General features: G+C 38.2%; 1 protein-coding gene across 1 annotated transcript in view; it reads right to left on the reverse strand.

Annotated features, from left to right (window-relative positions):
* The window catches only part of ttc17 (tetratricopeptide repeat domain 17), a 102,611-nt gene that overhangs the window by 37,243 nt on the left and 47,429 nt on the right, over positions 1-17,939 (reverse strand). The window contains exons 15-17 of the mRNA XM_028793498.2: positions 13,418-13,642; positions 3,324-3,510; positions 81-218 (exon numbers count right to left, since the gene is read on the reverse strand). Of these exons, the coding sequence (XP_028649331.2) occupies positions 81-218; positions 3,324-3,510; positions 13,418-13,642 (550 nt within the window). The remainder of the gene's footprint in view (positions 1-80; positions 219-3,323; positions 3,511-13,417; positions 13,643-17,939) is intronic.

Genomic DNA, 17,939 nt, shown 5'->3' on the forward strand with positions numbered 1-17,939 from the left:
CATGGAAAGAGAAAGTAATACGTAAAACCTCCCGGAAGTAAATCTCAATCAAAATTAAACAAAAACTGCAGAAAACCTACTCTCTAACTGCAAAGACTGTCCAATAGAGTTGGATTCTGCAGAAGATGTACGTTCTTTTACATCTGTGGAAATCTTGTTTAATGGTTCAGCTTCCAAGGATTGTAGGTTCTCCATACTACTATAACATGGTCGATCTTCTAAAAAATACAAATAGATTCAAACATTACCAACTACATTACATTAAATATAAATGTTATTAAATAAGACATTTTTAGTCCCAGTTCAGCCTAAACCACCAAAATTCATACTATACTCACTTACACTGCTGTGTCCAGTCTTTTTTAAATTTATTATAAAAAGAATATGGAATAACAATCACATTTAATAAGGTAAAAATTAAATCCTACATTAAATAGTGCCCCTCCCCCAACTCCAATCCCACAAAGTCCAGTGAAAAAGAAGGAAACAAGACAACAAGGGAGTGGGACAGAAAAACAAAAAACACTGAGTCATAAGACCATGGCCATCTAATCCTCCTCCAAATGAGATGCAGCTGACCACTCATTGAGAGTGGCACTAAATGAGCCATTAATCTGGGATGTAGATAGTTCTAAAAGTACTAAATTATAATAAGAGGCTTGCCAAACATTTGACAGAAGAGAATCAGAATACAACCATCACCAGGCAACTATTGAGAATGCTGTGATAAACCGGCCACTGATCTAAATCAGACGATTTTCACTACAGATGACTAGATCGGTAATTGGTAAATTGGCCAACCACAAAAAAATTATCCTTTCAGCCCCTGCTTTACAGTAATTTCGTTGCAGTGCTCTTTTCGCAAGGTTTTACTGTAGTTGAGCCAGCATATGTCTTGAGCCTTTACATTAAAGAAAGTGGAGTAATAAACTGAGAAAATGGAATTAGAGAAGTAATCCTGTTTAATAGGACAAACAGCAAAAAAGGCCACTTTGATTAATTCAGACCTCTTTTATTTTGTCCTTTAATTAAAGCAAGCACAGTTTACATTTGGACAGCGTGCTTGTGTTCAGTGCTGCAGCTTACATTTTTAATTGGAAAAAGAAAAAAAAAGAATTTGAAATTGATGCTTAGTAAACAATACGCTTGTTAGCTAAACAGCAAAATGTGTCTTTCACTTATAAACTTGTTAAGCATGTTAGCCTTGTGTGTTCCTGATAAACAACTTATATGAACATTTAACATATTTGCGTCTTTTTTAAAGATTTGTACTGTGTTTATTATTTGTGTAATATACATTTTAGTAAGAAATATGTGCTACTAATTTAAATGGTAATTCATATTTATAATTATACCTCAAGAATTATGAATATCTAGTTGATACATTGAAGAAAAAAAAAACACAATAGCATAAATATAGTAAACGTCTATTTTAACAGCAAACCGTTGTACTGCAATTAATGATTAAAACCTCTAAGTACATGTATGTATACATTTAATCAGTGTTTAAATGCCAATATCAATCGTGATTTTTTTTTTATTAAGCTTTGTTTCAGATAGGTACATTACAGAAAAAAAACAACATGACAGTTTGTAATTATGAGAACAATTTTACTTTGTTTTATGCCATACTATGGATAAATATTTTTGTACATATTCTAATATTTAAAGTGTGTATGCTAAGGAAATTTTATTTTAGCATTTTATGGTCAATGAACAGTAAGTCTACAGAATTCAATGTTAAGAAAAAATAAACAGTTAACACCTCTGGTCTACAGTTTAATTACAAAGATAACAAAGTTAACATTTTAATATAGGACATAAGGCTTCTATTTATGCAAGAGCTTAGTGTAACAAGTTTGTTTTAAAGGGATAAATTGGTATCAGAATTGGCCGATCCAGTAACATGAAACTGGTGATCAGCATCAGTCTTAAAAAAAAAAATCTGATCGGAACATCTCTAGTAACCATCTACACGCAAATGGCAGTTTTGCTGTTGTGTTGCCTGAAAAAAACAGTTTATGCAGTACAGGCAAAAGAGTAAGTGCAGATAGATCCATGAGAAGACGGATATTAATCTAAAATAAGGAAAATTCAAAGACACGTTCTTAAAAAAACACAGCTAGAGACAAGAGACCAGACGAAAGCAACAAGAGGACAGTCCCAGAACATGTGGACAAAGATGATGGGGTATTAAGAGAGCAAAGGTTATACAGTGGAACCTTGGTTCACGAACGTCTCGGTACATGTACAAATCGGTTTACGACCAAAAAGTTCGCCAAACTTTTGCCTCGGTTCACGACCACACACTCTGTATACGAACAAGCCAGTTTCCCTTTCGGTTTGTACATGTTCAGTCTCTCCCTGTGCATTTCCTGTGCAGCGAGCAAGAGAGAGAGAGCGAGAGAGCACCACACACACACACACACACACACACAGGCAGAGCGAGAGAGACAGACGCACACACACACAGGCAGCGCGAGAGAAAGAGAGACAAGCGCACACACACAGGCAGCGCGAGACAGAGGGGGCTGGATGCTGGTAGGAAGGCAGTTAAAGAATGCATTGGGCTTGATTTTGTTTTCACTTCTGTTTACAGTGATCGGTTCATAGCGTGCATTGTTGCAATGTTTCTTTTCTTGGTGGTTTATTAAATTACAGATTTTTTTAAATGTTCATTTTTTTCCCTGTGCTTAAAACTCATTAAAAAAAAGTGTTTTTAGCCAGCAGTTGGTAGCGCTATAGCGCGAACTATTGCAGTGTTAGTTTTCTCTGTTGTTCAAGGTTTTCTCAGTGTTATTCAATGTTTTTTACATTTAGTTTACTATTCTGCTGTGCATTCTATGGTTTAATTAATTATGTTTGTGCTTAAAAACTTAAAAAAATATATATATTTACATACAGTTCGTATGGTCTGGAATGGATTAATTGTATTTACATACAATCCTATAGGGGGAAATTGCTTCGGTTCACGACCAAATCGGTTTACAACCAGAGTTTTGGAACGAATTATGGTCGTGAACCGAGGTTCCACTGTATAAGGTAAAGGCTGGAAGATATACAGTATGGGGAAAAATGCTTTTGTGTGTGAAACATAGACAGTGCAAGAACTTAAAGTAAATTCATTTAAATGGATTTGATGACTGGCTATACTGTTTTCTAATTGGAAACCCTTGCTTGCATTCCTTTATTCTACTTAGGACAGAGTTTAAGAAAGAAGTTAAGAAAGAGTCTATTAAGACCTGCACAAACCCCACCATTTCAAATACTTGAGACACTTCACTAACAGCTGCAAATACTTACAAGAGTATGTTAATACTCACGGCTACATGTTGTGGTGGTCAGATTGTATAATAAAGGATAAAACTGTAAGCAGCGGATTAGCTTCAAATTATTTAGGCATTGTGGGCAATGGGTGGTAAGGGATAGAGCTTGCCGGAATATAGACACTGCTCCATGGACATTCCCTCGAGCCAGGTACACTTGGCCTAAACTTAGAAGGGTCAATGGCTAAAAAAAAATAAATAAAAATCAATTAGTACAGCATATCCAAAAATACTGAATCAAGTTACTATGAAAATAAAGATTTTTTTTTTTTACCATAGACTAACATACTAAAATAATACCAACTAATGAAAAAATAAAAAAGCTGGAAAGAGTAGCTAACAAATGTATGCAAGGACTTCACAATTTCAATATTAAAATTTATATTGGATAAAAAAACTCTACTGAATAAAGTGTGAAATTGTACTCTTCTCCAATGCATTTGAAAATAATTATTAAAAAGTAAATGTATGTTGGGATCCAGCAAGTCTAAATAATAACAAAGCTGTATGGAGGAAGGCATGTTCACATATGCTACCCTTAAACAGGATTAAACATTTTGTCAAAGGAGATAAAATATGGAACTCTCATTTTAAACTGGAGTCTAAAAGATTGTGAATGGAACAGAATAATCCAACTTCTCCTGGCAAAAGTAGTTAAAAGTAACCCCTCCAACAAGGAAAGTCTTTGATACACTATACCAATTTGACTCAGGCAATTTCCTTGAATTTACATCTTTGGCATTTCTCTGTTTGTGTTGTATGACACCCATAATGCCAAATGCTTCTTAAAGAATCTGCATTCTGATTTCTCTTCTTTTCAAATTATACTTTAGGTCCCACATTTAAATTTGTCAGTCAGTCATTCTCCAACCCACTATATCCTAACACAGGGTCTGCTGGAGCCAATCCTAGCCAGCACAGGGAACAAAGCAGGAACAAACCCTGGGCAGGGCAACAGCCCATCGCAGGGCGCACACACACACCAAGCACATACTAGTGACAATTTAGGATTGCCAGTGCACCTAACCTGCATGACTGTGGGAGGAAACCCACGGAGACACGGGGAGAACATGTAAACTCCACGCAGGGAGGACCCGGGAAGCGAACCCAGACCTACCCACTGCACCACCGTGCCTCATTTAAATTATAATTAACTCAGATTTCCTTGAGTCTAGTCCAGCATCCTTGCTCTGTTTTACCTTCGTCATCTCTTGGATGAAGTACAGCTATTCTGTATTTAGTAGTCTACCTGTGAAAAAGGTTTAACAAAATATAATCATTTAAAATAATGCTGCTAGAGCTCTGTTCCCTAAAGCAATGAACATATCCAAGAAATCGCTCAATACTCTCCAAAGGCTAATCATCTTCAAAATACTGTTGCCTATTTAAAAGGCCCACTGCTTGCTAAATGCTATCTACCATCTTGTAATACTCCGATTATACTATTTCAGCTATTCTAAAACTTCATTATGCAGCTCTCAACCAATGTTGTTTTAAGTCATTCTCACTCACAGTTGATTATACCAAATCTTATATATAATTCGCCAGTCTACTCACTCACTCACGTCTGTCCGAAGCCGAATGCACAGTCGCCTTCTGCGCAGCTGCCCGAAAAACCTTACGAGACCGACATCGCGACAGGCGGCGGATTTACGGCTGTGAAAATTCACAGAGAAAGGCGACTTTGACCAACATCGCTGCAAGCGGCAGATTTACGGCCGCAAAAACTCAAAGAGAAAGGTGACTTCGATTAAAGCTCTAGAGGCCTGAAAGGCGATTTCGACTACAGCTCCAGGCCTAATTACGCATTCATTCAATACACTGTAGCAGTGCTACTTTATAAGAACTGCATCTCCCAGCAGTCCTTGCAGGGGCTGCTGGGGTCAAAGGTGGTCAAAGGAGGTTTAAAAGAGGGCAGAGGGCAAAAAGGAAAAAAAAAAAAAGTTTGTTTTGTTGGGTGCGTTGTGTGTTGCGTTCATCTGTCGTGCTGCCTGCTGTTATTGAAACTCTAATTAATCATTGTGTCCTGGACTGTATTTGTTTGTTGGGGTTTGGATCGTCTGTCTACCTGTGTGCTGAGGACTGTGTTGGATTCATTGGTTTTCCGGAAGAGTGGAGCACTCCTGAACCATCCATCTGATTTCATCCTTTCAGTATCAACCAGTAGGACTGTGTTTTTCCTTCACCCTTTCAACCTACAGATCGCTGGGCTTAATTTCGTCACTTCCCATTTTTCATCCGGATTGGTTTTAATGGACTTTTGCTGTGTGGTGTTTGTGTGTATATATGTTAAATGTAACATCGCCGAAGGGGTCAGGGGTGGTAATACTGTTTTCATTTAGTTGATTGTGTTCATTATACTCTTAATTGTTTGCCTTTCCCGGTGTGCTTAATTGGTCTCTGTTGTGAGTGTGTGTGGGTCGATCCAAGGCTGGGGACGTTCCTGGGATCTCTTATATTAAAATAAATAAATCACCGCCAGCCTGGACGGTGTGAATCTTAGCGGCCCCTATCAGGTTTGTGGTGCTTATACTTAGCTTACTACTATTGCACTCGTGCCAGTTTCATCCTACGTTGTCGAAACGGGCTCTTTGTCTAGTCAAGAAATGATTAGCTACTCTAAACTACTAAGCCAAGTAGTTGAAGCAGAAACCTCAACAAACCTTTAAGAAGTATTCGGATGAGATGCTGGGACAGTTTAGCTGTAAACTAAACAAACAAGCTTGATGGATTGAATTGTCCCTTCTTGTTTGTCGTATTTCTTACAGTCTTATCTTCTTACTTTGTTTCAGTCTTCAGTTAATTCAACATTTCACACAGCAAACTTTCAAGTGAACCCAAATATAATAATGAATATTGCATGCGCATGTTGTGGACTTTATTCTACTGGGTAGAAATATTTTTTCCTGGAAAAAATTGTCAGACGGTCAGTGCCATCTGCTTTTGCATTTATGTGGTTTGTTAACCCAAAACAAGACTCTTTAGGCAGAATGCCTATTATCTGATAACTACATGAGAAAATGAAAATTATGTGCTACATTGCAAGTTCCAAAAATACGTTTTATCTAGGCTACTTTACAGAAGACTGCAAGATTTGCCAAGGGCATGCAACAACAACAACATTTATTTCTATAGCACATTTTCATACAAAAAGTAGCTCAAAGTGCTTTACATAATGAAGAAAAGAAAAATAAAAGACAAAATAAGAAATTAAAATAGAGATATACTTCAATGTAATTTAGACAGTGGACATATCAAGAGAGTAACTTCACTACATGATGACACATACAGTCATATGAAAAAGTTTGGGAACCCCTCTTAATTCTTTGGATTTTTCTTTCTCATTGGCTGAACTTCCTTTTAATATATGACATGCCTTATGGAAACAGTAGGATTTCAGCAGTGACATTAAGTTTATTGGATTGACAGAAAATATGCAATATGCATCATAACAAAATTAGACAAGTGCATAAATTTGGGCCCCCCAACAGAGATATGACATCAATACTTAGTTGAACCTCCTTTTGCAAATCTAACAGCCTCTAGACGCTGTCCTCCTATAGCCTTTGATGAGTGTCTGGATTCTGGATGGAGGTATTGTTGACCGTTCTTCATACAAAATCTCTCCAGTTCAGTTCAATTTGATGGACAGCCTGCTTCAAATCATCCCATAGATTTTCGATGATATTCAAGTCAGGGGACTGTGACAGCCATTCTAGAACATTGTACTTCTTCCTCTGCATGAATACCTTTGTAGATTTCAAACTGTGTTTTGGGTCATTGTCTTGTTGGAATATCCAACCCCTGCGTAACTTCAACTTTGTGACTGATGCTTGAACATTATCCTGAAGAATTTGTTGATATTGGGTTGAATTCATCTGACCCTCGACTTTAACAAGGGCCCCAGTCCCTGAACTACCCACACAGCATGATGGAACCTCCACCAAATTTGACAGTAGGTAGCAGGTGTTTTCCTTGGAATGCGGTGTTCTTCTGCCATGCAAAGCACTTTGTTATGACCAAATAACTCAATTTTTGTCTCATCAGTCCAAAGCACTTTGTTCCAAAATTAATCTGGCTTGTCTAAATGAGCATTTGCATACAACAAGCAACTCTGTTTGCGGCGTGAGTGCAGAAAGGGCTTCTTTCTCATCACCCTGCCATACAGATGTTCTTTGTGAAAATTGCGCTGAATTGTAGAACGATATACAGATACACCATCTGCAGCAAGATGTTCTTGCAGGTCTTTGGAGGTGATCTGTGGTTGTCTGTAACCATTCTCACAATCCTGCGCATATGCCGCTCCTGTATGTTTTTTGGCCTGCCAGACCTGCTGGGTTTAACAGCAACTGTGCCTGTGGCCTTCCATTTCCTGATTCTATTCCTTACAGTTGAAACTGACAGTTTAAACCTCTGAGATGGCTTTTTGTAGCCTTCCCCTAAACCAGGAGACTCAACAATCTTTGTTTTCAGTACTTTTTTGAGAGTTGCTTTGAGGATCCCATGCTGTCACTCTTCAGAGGAGAGTCAAAGGGAAGGAAGCACAACTTGCAATTGACCACCTTAAATACCTTTATATCTCATGATTGGACACACCTGTCTATGAAGTTCAAGGCTTAACAAGCTCACCAACCAATTTGGTGTTGTAAGTAATCAGCATTGAGCAGTGACAGGCATTCTAATCAGCACAATGACAAGGGGACCCCCATTTGTGCACAGCCAGTTTTTCACATTTGATTTAATTTCATACAACTAAAGACTGCGTCACTAAAAATCTTTGTTCAGAAAACACCGCAGTACTCAGATGTTCCTAGGAAATGAAAGACATACCACTGTTATCTTTTTTGTTGAAAGGAGAGTCAATTATTACGCAGGCTGAGAGGGGTTCCCAAACTTTTTCATATGACTGTATTTTATGTACTGTATGTACTTTATGAACATGCTGAACTTCAATTTAGTTATTATCAAATCACAAGTCTACTGCCTTCAGGCCTTAATATTTTGAAATGCGTAACATCTAATACCGAGTATCATTAGTTAATATGCCCACGGTGTCCATTTTGTGCTAGAACAGCGATGGCATTGAGAAGACATTGCAGGCATCATTCTTGTGGTGTACGATTCAGGAATTTGCTCATCAGTGGTACAAGGCACATCTATTTGTTTCTTGCGGACAGGTTAACAAGATCGCAAGTGAATTTATAATTTTTTTTTTTTTAATAATGTGGTCAATTGCTATCCAATCACAAGAGAGATAGAGAAGCATTGAGACTGAATCAAATGCTAATCTTGCTCTGATTGACTGGTACCTATGCAAGTTGTTGTATGCAAATTGTTTTACACTTGTATGTATGGGTGCATTTATTTTTATGCTGAGATTGAATAATTATCGGCAGCAGTGGCATAGTGTGTCCACCAAATCCTGAACAAATTTTACAGCATTTTATTTCCTCAGTTAGAGCGGTGCCATGTCAGATCACATTTATGCCTCACATGAACCAATCAAAAGTTCATTTGATACCATATCAAGATCATGGTTTCTAAAGGGTCTTTCTCCGGTTCTTTTGATCCAAACCAGAGAACAATTGTTGTGTTGACACGTACCTACTGTGTTTCCCCAAAAATAAGACAGGGTCTTATATTAATTTTTGCTCCAAAAGATGCACTAGGGCTTATTTTCAGGGGATGTCTTATATTTTATTCATGTACAACAATATACATTTATCCAAATACAGTCATGTCATCTTCTTCTGGAATATCATCATAACTCTCCATATTCAAACCCTGAATGTGTGTGCTTCAATGTTTGATGAATGGTTCGATGTGGTGAAGCAAAATGCCGACATACAAATGCATTCGTGGTGCTTTGATATTCAAGCGTCGCATATTCCCCAAAGTAATGACATGACCCATTTTAAAAGTTTCACATACCATCTTATGTGCAGTCTTTTTTTTTTGCGCCTTTACAATACCAGCAGAACGGCGGAGTATTTGAGCCACACAGAAAAAGAAAATAAGGACATAATGAAAATGTTTATTTTGTGATTAAAGATGGAAATTTCGGCTTTAAACTCAAAATGTCCTCTTTAATCCCATAGTTTACTTTGTCATTAAAGCAGATCGTCATAAACGTCATCTTAAAACTGACCCAGATGTTAAATCGCTACTCGCTTCTGGGGTGTCCTCCTGCATTGACAGCAGTGGCAAGCAGCATCGCCACACAGAACATATTAAATTTATAATATTCCACCTCTCTGCACATTTAGAATTCTTAGATTTATACTTGATATCACTTTCATGATAAAATGCATTAAAATATGTATGTTACATTTTACAGATAAATCGTTAACTTTGTTTAAATAATGAATACTGTTAATAGTTACACATATGGGGTGGCACGGTGGCAGAGCGGGAGCGCTGCTGTCTCGCAGGGAGTCACGTCCCTTGTGATCTCTGCCTGGACTTTGCATGTTTTCCTGGTGGGTTTCCACAGTGGGCTCAGTTTTCCATCCAAAGACAAGAAGGTTTGGGGATTTGGTGCCGCTAAAATGATGCCAGCGTGTGTGTGTGTGTGTGTGTGTGTGCGTGTGTTCACCTTGCGATGAGCTGATGCCCCATCCGGGGATTTTGTTTCTGTCTTGTGCCGATGTGCTGGAATGGGCACATCCCTGGATTGATGGATATAATCATTAAACATCCTGTTCAGAGATATTGTGGCAAGGTGTCCTCGGAATTTAACGGATGTTTCAGGCACATGTGTCGCTTCGCATCGCGTGAAGTATAAACCTGGCCTTAGGCGCCTTACTTCTCAGCTGACAATCTTGACTAGGGCTTATTTTTGGGGTAGGGCTTATATTACAGAGCAGCCTGAAAGTCATGCTAGGGCTTATTTTCAGAGTAGGTCTTATTTTTGGGGAAACACGGTAGTAGTCTGAAATCTAATAAATCTCCTAGATCAGGTAACATTTATCCAAGAGTACAAAAGGAAGTTAGTGAGTAAAATGGGTGGTTTGAAATATGAAAGAACATCATATGAGAATGAAAAAGGAGTCACAGCTGATTCATTATTATCTACAGCCATAGTGTGAAAAAGCAATTACGAATATCTAATAGGATGTTAGATTATATAGCATAATGTGTAGTGTACAAGTCAAGGGAGGTTATGCTTAAGCAGTGCAATGCACTCCTTAAGCCTAATCTGGAGCATTGAGTGCAGTTTTGGTCTACACATTACAAAAAAAAAGATAAAACTATGCTGGAGAGTCCAGAAAGGAGTAACTAGGCTGAATCCAGGATTAAGCGGTATGAATATAAGGAAAGACTGCTGGAGCTGAACCTTTTCAGTTTAAGCAAACGGAGATTAGGATGAGAACTAGTACAGTGAATCCCTGCTGTTAATTTAAAATAAATTCTTCAAAAAGAACATGTGGACACAGTTGGAAACTTCTTAAGATCACATTTCACACAAATGTAAGAAATTATTTTTCACTCAAAGTACTCTAGACAAATGAAATAAATTCCAAGTTTGCGGACAGAGAGTGAAAGTTTAAGGACCTTCAAATCTCAACTCAATGTTAGTTTGAAGAATTCAGGTGAAAAGGACTGGGCTAAATGGACAGTTCTTGTCAAAAGTGTTCTGATGAACTGGACAATGGAGGAAATCAGTCCAAAACTCAAAACAACTGAACAAGGTGAGAAAACCTCTTTAAATTTAAGATTGCAATATTGTCTAATACATTCTCTCTGGCTCCATGCGTGTTTCTTAACATTAATATCTGAAAACCCATGTTTCCCTCACATTTTAGATCTCTTATAATTAAGTCTATTTATTATTCATGTATTTTTTTCAGACTATTATGTACCTATTTTGACAAGGGCCAGCTGAAGTATGCTATTGCCCAATTCCCAGTCTTCACCATAATGTCTCTTTCTAGTGTTTACTTAATTTGTGGTTTCTCATGTATTTCAATAATTTATTTTTTAATTTAGTAATGTAATTAATTGTGTTCCTGCTGATCACATGCTCTATAGGAATTGCCATATGCAAGTATGCTGATGTTATACGTTGCATCGAGTAAATAAAGATGAAAAAAATATTTTTGTTTGTGTTTTCATTTTAGCCTTTAAAACAACAAAATGTGAATATGTTCAAACAGTATGATTCTTTTCTATACCCTCTATAGTTTTTGACTGATTTATCACCATGTTGTGCGCGTTTTATTTGATTATATCACTGAAATTTCTATCGGCTATAAAATTATGAGTGAAGTGGGTCAGTAACGGTATATGAGGGCGCCACCCAAAGCCACTTACAAATCATGGCTAAAATGTAAGTATTAGGTAATAATAATAATAATAATAATAATAATAATACATTTTATTTGAAGCGCCTTTCAAAAAACTCAAGGTCACTGTACAATCAGGTTAAAAAATAAATATTCAATAACTAGAAAATTTAAAATCCAAATAAAACATCAGATAAAACACCAATAACAATTACAATGAATAAGCAATTTTGAACAGATAAGTTTTAAGATTAGCCTGAAATTGGTGAAGGGTAGTCATATTCCTAAGATAAGCAGGTAATGAGTTCCATAAGGAAGGTGCCGATCTGCTAAATGCGCGATATCCCATCGTAACAAGACGTGCTGGTGGATTATTTAAGTTAATGGAAAAAAGAGGATCTGAGCATACGAGAGGGTTTAATGACTTGTAGGAGCTGTGAGAGATATGTGGGGGCAAGATTATGAATGGCCTTATATGTAAGGACTAAAATTTTGTAGTTGACCCTAAACTTTATTGGCAGCCAATGAAGCTGCTAAATAACGGGTGTAATGTGATCAGAATAGGGTGTTTTAGTAATTATACGAGCAGCCAAATTTTGAAAAAGTTGAAGTTTATGTAGTAACTTTTGAGGCAGACTAAAGAGAAGTGAATTGCAATAGTCCAGGCGGGAGGTGACCAAACTGTTGACTAAAATGGCAGTAGAGTGATTTGACAAAAATGGACGCAAGCGATTAATGTTTCGCAGGTGAAAGTAAGCTGCTCGAGTAACAGAACTAATGTGAGACTGGAAAGACAATGTGCTGTCCAGAATTACACCAAGGCTTTTTATCTGATCAGTACAGGTAACAGAAGTATTGTCTATTAATATTGAGATCTTTGATGCCTTCGCTATTGCAGATTTCGTGCCCATAAGAAGCCCCTCAGTTTTATTGGAGTTCAACTGCAAGAAGTTGGAAGATAACCAAGACTTGATCTCAGCAAGGCAATCAGTAAGTGAGGATGGTGGAAGCGATGCAGATGGTGAAGTTGAAATATATAACTGGGTGTCATCTGCGTAACAATGAAAGTTTATCTTCCATTTACGAAAAATGACACCCAAAGGAAGCAGATAAATGATAAACAGCAGGGGGCCAAGGACAGAACCCTGAGGAACCCCAGATACTACAGGAGTGGGAGTGGAGGTACATGTATCCAGCTGAATGAATTGAGTTCTGTCTGTAAGATATGACTTAAACCAAGTTAACGGAATGTGAGAAATACCTAGTGCAGATAGCCTTTTTAGCAGGAAGAAATGACAGACAGTGTCAAATGCAGCACTGAGGTCAAGAAGAACAAGGATTGTGATTAGGCCTGAGTCTGCAGCCACTAAAAGATCATTAGTGATCTTAACTAGTGCCGTCTCAGTGCTGTGAGGTGGCTTAGAGTCGCACACTTATGCATTATTGTACGCTGAATCTGTAATCTTGATATCTGTAGTCTAACTACTTAGCCACCAGTCCACACTGCTATTTGAATTTATTTTGCTTTCTGACTGGTTTCATAAGTGCCTTGAAACATGTGAATTAAATGGATAAATATGGATGGCATTACAACAAAAAATTAAATAGTCACTTTTCTCAGACCAATGAATATAGTCCAATTCTAAATATTTTGAACGTTCAAGGTTTTAGCTAAGAAAACTTTATACAATGTACAATTACAGAAACATTCATATTCATACATGTGTCAAGCAAAATTATTTTTATTTGCATAACATTATTTCATTAATATCACCCTAAATCTGAATAACTACAAAAGTAAAATACCTCAGTCTGATTGATGGCCAGTGCTTTCTCCAGTAACTGCTGTGCCTCCTGGTACTGCCCATAGTAAATAAGAAGATTGGCTGCATTAACTAAAGGGATATCCAGATGCTCCTGTGGTGCAGAGTTAAGAGCTCTTCGTAGACAGGAGAGGGCAGAACTTGCATTGCCACTGGCTCTCCAATACAGTGCTGCCTCGTTCAGAACTAGCCACTTTGGAGCACTAGACTAAGAAATAAACAATAACAAAATTTTATGAATTTCATATCTTTTTAAGAACAGTAAATTCTGCACAGTTCCTTCTGAATAAAAGCAACTGATTTTGTACCACTGAAAAAAAAACTGAAGAAATAGTCACCTTATAGTTTAAGTATACCGATGTAAACATATTGTTCTGTGCAAAATTCAAGCTTGTAACTTTTAAACAAAGACTGAGATAGTTGTGTGTGCAGAACAAGATTAAGTGTTTCCTTGTTACACAATGAACTAGTACAGTCAGAATGCACTTCAGGTACTTTAACTGAACATGAGCACATCCATAACAGAAATGATTAATAATTTCAAGGACAAAAATAGATTCACTGTTTTAGTTTCTTACAGTCAGGTCAGGTTGGCACTGATACAGCACGTTGTCACACCCACCACACGACGCAACAGCTTGAGATCCTGGTTGGCATCCGCCCTGACAGACATGAGGTCCAGTCCCAACCTGTAGAAACTACCCTCTATCTGCCGCAGCCAGGTGTTACCCCTTGGTCTGGTCCAGCCACTCGTGTCCCCAACAATAAGGATCTTACGAGCTCAATCACCCTCGGGGAAACGCGCCACATGGCCGTAGTGCCATAACTGACGCTTCCTCACAATGCAGGTAATGTGCCTCATTTGGTACTCCACGAGCAACCGCTCATTCGACACAAAGTCAAACCAATGGTACTCAAGGATTTTCCAGAGAGACACAGTACCAAAGGAGTCCAGTCTTCATCTCAGGTCACTGGATAGCGTCCATGTCTCAGAACCATATAGCAAGACAGGAAGCACCAGGACCTTCATCCTTTTGCATAGATATTGGTAGTGCCCCACACACCCCTTTCCAGCAACCTCATGACCCCCCATGCTCTCCCAATCCACCTACTGACTTCATGGGAAGAGTCACCAGAGACATGAATGTCACTGCCAAGGTAAATAAACCTCGCGACAAGGTCCACACTCTCTCCGCAAACAGACACACTGCTGATGGCTGTGCCCAAGAGGTCATTAAAGGCCCTGATTTTGTTTTTTATCAGGTCACTCACAAGCACAGACACTCAGATTCCTCACTCAGTCTCTCAAGTGCCCCGATCAGAGCCATTGACTCCGTAAAGATCACAGCATCATCAGCAAAGTCAAGATCTGTGAATCTTTATTCACCAACAGATGCCCCCCAGCCGCTGGACCCCACCACGACCTTGCCCAACACCCAGTCCATGCAATCACTGAACAGAGTAGGAGCAGAACACACCACTGACAAACCCCAGAATCAGAATCAGAAGGGGACTGTGGATATCACAGACTTTAGTTTTGGAGCAGAGTAGAAATAGGATACCTGCCATCAGACTGCGCACCATGGAAGTTTGTAAAGTTCTATTTTTCGGTTATGCTTTTTCTTAAGCACATATTGGGATTTTCAAGCATGATTTAATTTATTAGGGTGATTTTTGTAGATGGGTGCAAAATTGTGTCAGACACTGGTAGCAGAGGGTGATGGTGCAAGGAACCTTATCAGAATTGGCTGATGTTAAGAGCGGTGTTCCACTGGGATCAGTGCTAGGGTGCTGCTATTTTTAAAATATATAAGTGGTTTGGATAGGAATATAATTAACAGACTGGTTAAATTTGCAGATGATACCAAGATAGGTGAATTGGCAAATTATCTAGAATCCGTTGAATCATCACAGAGGGACTTGGACACCATACGGGCTTGAGCAAATTTGTGGCAGATGAAATTTAATGTCAGTAAAGTAAAAAATAGGAAGTAAAATAGGTCTGAAGACTACACCTTATGAGAAGGATTTAGGAGTCGTAGTGGACTCTAAGTTATCGACTTCCCGACAGTGTTCAGAAGCCATTAAGAAGCCTAACAGAATGTCAGGTTATATAGCACCTTGATGTGTGGAGTACAAGTCACAGGAGGTTCTGCTCAAGCTTTATAACACACTGGTGAGGCCTCATCTGGAGTCCTGGGGGCAGTTTTGGTCTGCAGGCTACAAAAAGGACATAGCAGCACTAGAAAAGGTCCAGAGAAGAGCAACTAGGCCAATTCCAGGGCTATAGGGGATGAGTTATGAGGAAAGATTAAGAGCTGAGCCTTTTTAATTTAAGCAAAAGACGAATAAGAGGTGACATGATTGAAGTGTTTAAAATTATGAAGGCAATTAGTCCATTGGCTCAAGATTGTTATTTTAAAATGAGTTCATCAAGAACACAGGGACACAGTTGGAAACTTGTTAAGGGTAAATTTCACAGAAACATTAGGAAGATTTTCTTCACACAGAGAACCACTGACACTTGGAAAAAGCAACCAAGTAGTTTGGTAGACAGTAGGCATTTAGGAACTTTTAAAACTGGACTTGATGTTTTTTTAGAAGAATTAAGTGGTAAGTGACTGGCAAGCTTTGTTGGGCTGAATGGCCTTTTCTCATCTAGATTTTTCTAATGTTCTTATGTTCCAATGACAGGAAGAAACCTCCTTTAGTTAACCAATAATTCTAATATAAGGGCTGGAGAAATAAAAAAAATGTATCTGCCTCATCAACGTTTTAGACATCTTACTTATACAGACCGAGATATAGCTGCAGACAGTAATAGAGGTGGTGACTGCCATGAGAGCTCTTCTATCCACATGGTAGGGCGGTGATGATGAAGAAGAAAAAAAATGAAAGAAAACAAATAAGAAAGAAATTATCGAATCAAAAATCGAAAAGGGGAAATAACAGGAAGAATCAAATTCACAGTAATAGAGCTGACATTGTCATGTATACAGAGCACAGTAAAAATTTGTACAATGAGATAAAGGGCAGAAGTGTGAAACAGGTAAGTGTACATCATGGGCAGTCAGTTTTAGAAAACCTCTTTTCAAAGCTAAAGGTTTGGAAGTTGGCTCATAGAAGATGTATTGAGGAATCAGAAGCAGTTGTATAGCTACAACTACCACATGTCTATACAGTGTGTATAGAAAAGAACCCCCCCCCCCCCTTCAAAATATTCACATTTTGTTGTTTTGCAGCATGAAATGAAGACACAAACAAAAAATATTTCTCCAGTTGTATTTACTCAATTCCACTTATAACAGGCAAGTAAAAAATATAATAGCAACAGTTCAGAAAATACATAAATAAAAAAAGAGAAGCACTAAGATGGTTAAAGGATCACACCCCTCCTAAAAAATCCTTGTAAACTTAATCAGGTGTAACTACTCACCTTCTCCACTGCACACCAAGCTAACTGGCTTCCAATAAATATTGTACAGTCTAGTTGTGAACAGACACAGACCCAAAGCTGTAATCAAAGCAAAACGTCATCCCACAAAATACTGACACATTTGGGGGTGGTGTGATCCTTTAACAATCTTAGTGATTGCATTTTATTTTTTTTCTGAACTGTTGCTATTATATCTTTCATTTAGCTGATATAAGTTGCATTGAGCAAATACAGCTGGAGAAATTTTTTTGAGTGCTTCTTCATTTCAGGCTGCATAGCAACAAAATGTGAATACTTTGTAGAGGTGATTCTTTTCTATACACACTGTAATAAGACGTACAAAGCAAAGTCAGGGGAGCACATACAGTGGAACCTCGGTTCTCAAACGTCTCTGTACATGTACAAATTGGTTTATGACCAAAAAGTTCGCCAAACTTTTGCCTTGGTTCATGACCACACATTCTGTATACGAACAAGCCAGTTTCCCTTTCGGTTTGTACATGTTCAGTCTCTCCCTGTGCATTTCCTGTGCAGTGAGCAAGAGAGAGAGAGCAAGAGAGCGCGACACACACACACACACACACACACACACACACACACACACACACACACACAGGCAGCGCGAGAGAGAGAGAGACAGACGCACACACACAGGCAGCGCGAGAGAGAGAGGGCTGGACGCATAAGGTAGGAAGGCAGTTAAAGAATGCACTGGGCTTGATTTTGCTTTCACTTCTGTTTACAGCGATCGGTTTGTAGCGTGCATTGTTGCAATGTTACTTTTCTTGGAGGTTTATTAAATTACAGATTTTTTCAAATTTCATTTTTTTCCCTGTGCTTAAAACTCATTAAAAAAAAGTGTTTTTAGCTAGCGGTTGGTAGCGCTATAGCGCGAACTATTGCAGTGTTAGTTTTCTCTGTTGTTCAAGGTTTTCTCAGTGTTATTCAATGTTTTTACATTTAGTTTACTATTACGCTGTGCATTCTATTTTTTAATTAACTATATTTGTGCTTAAAAACTTAAAAAAATATATATATTTACATACAGTTCGTATGGTCTGGAACGGAT

This window comes from Erpetoichthys calabaricus, chromosome 2 (assembly GCF_900747795.2).
Source record: "Erpetoichthys calabaricus chromosome 2, fErpCal1.3, whole genome shotgun sequence".
NCBI lineage: Eukaryota > Metazoa > Chordata > Cladistia > Polypteriformes > Polypteridae > Erpetoichthys > Erpetoichthys calabaricus.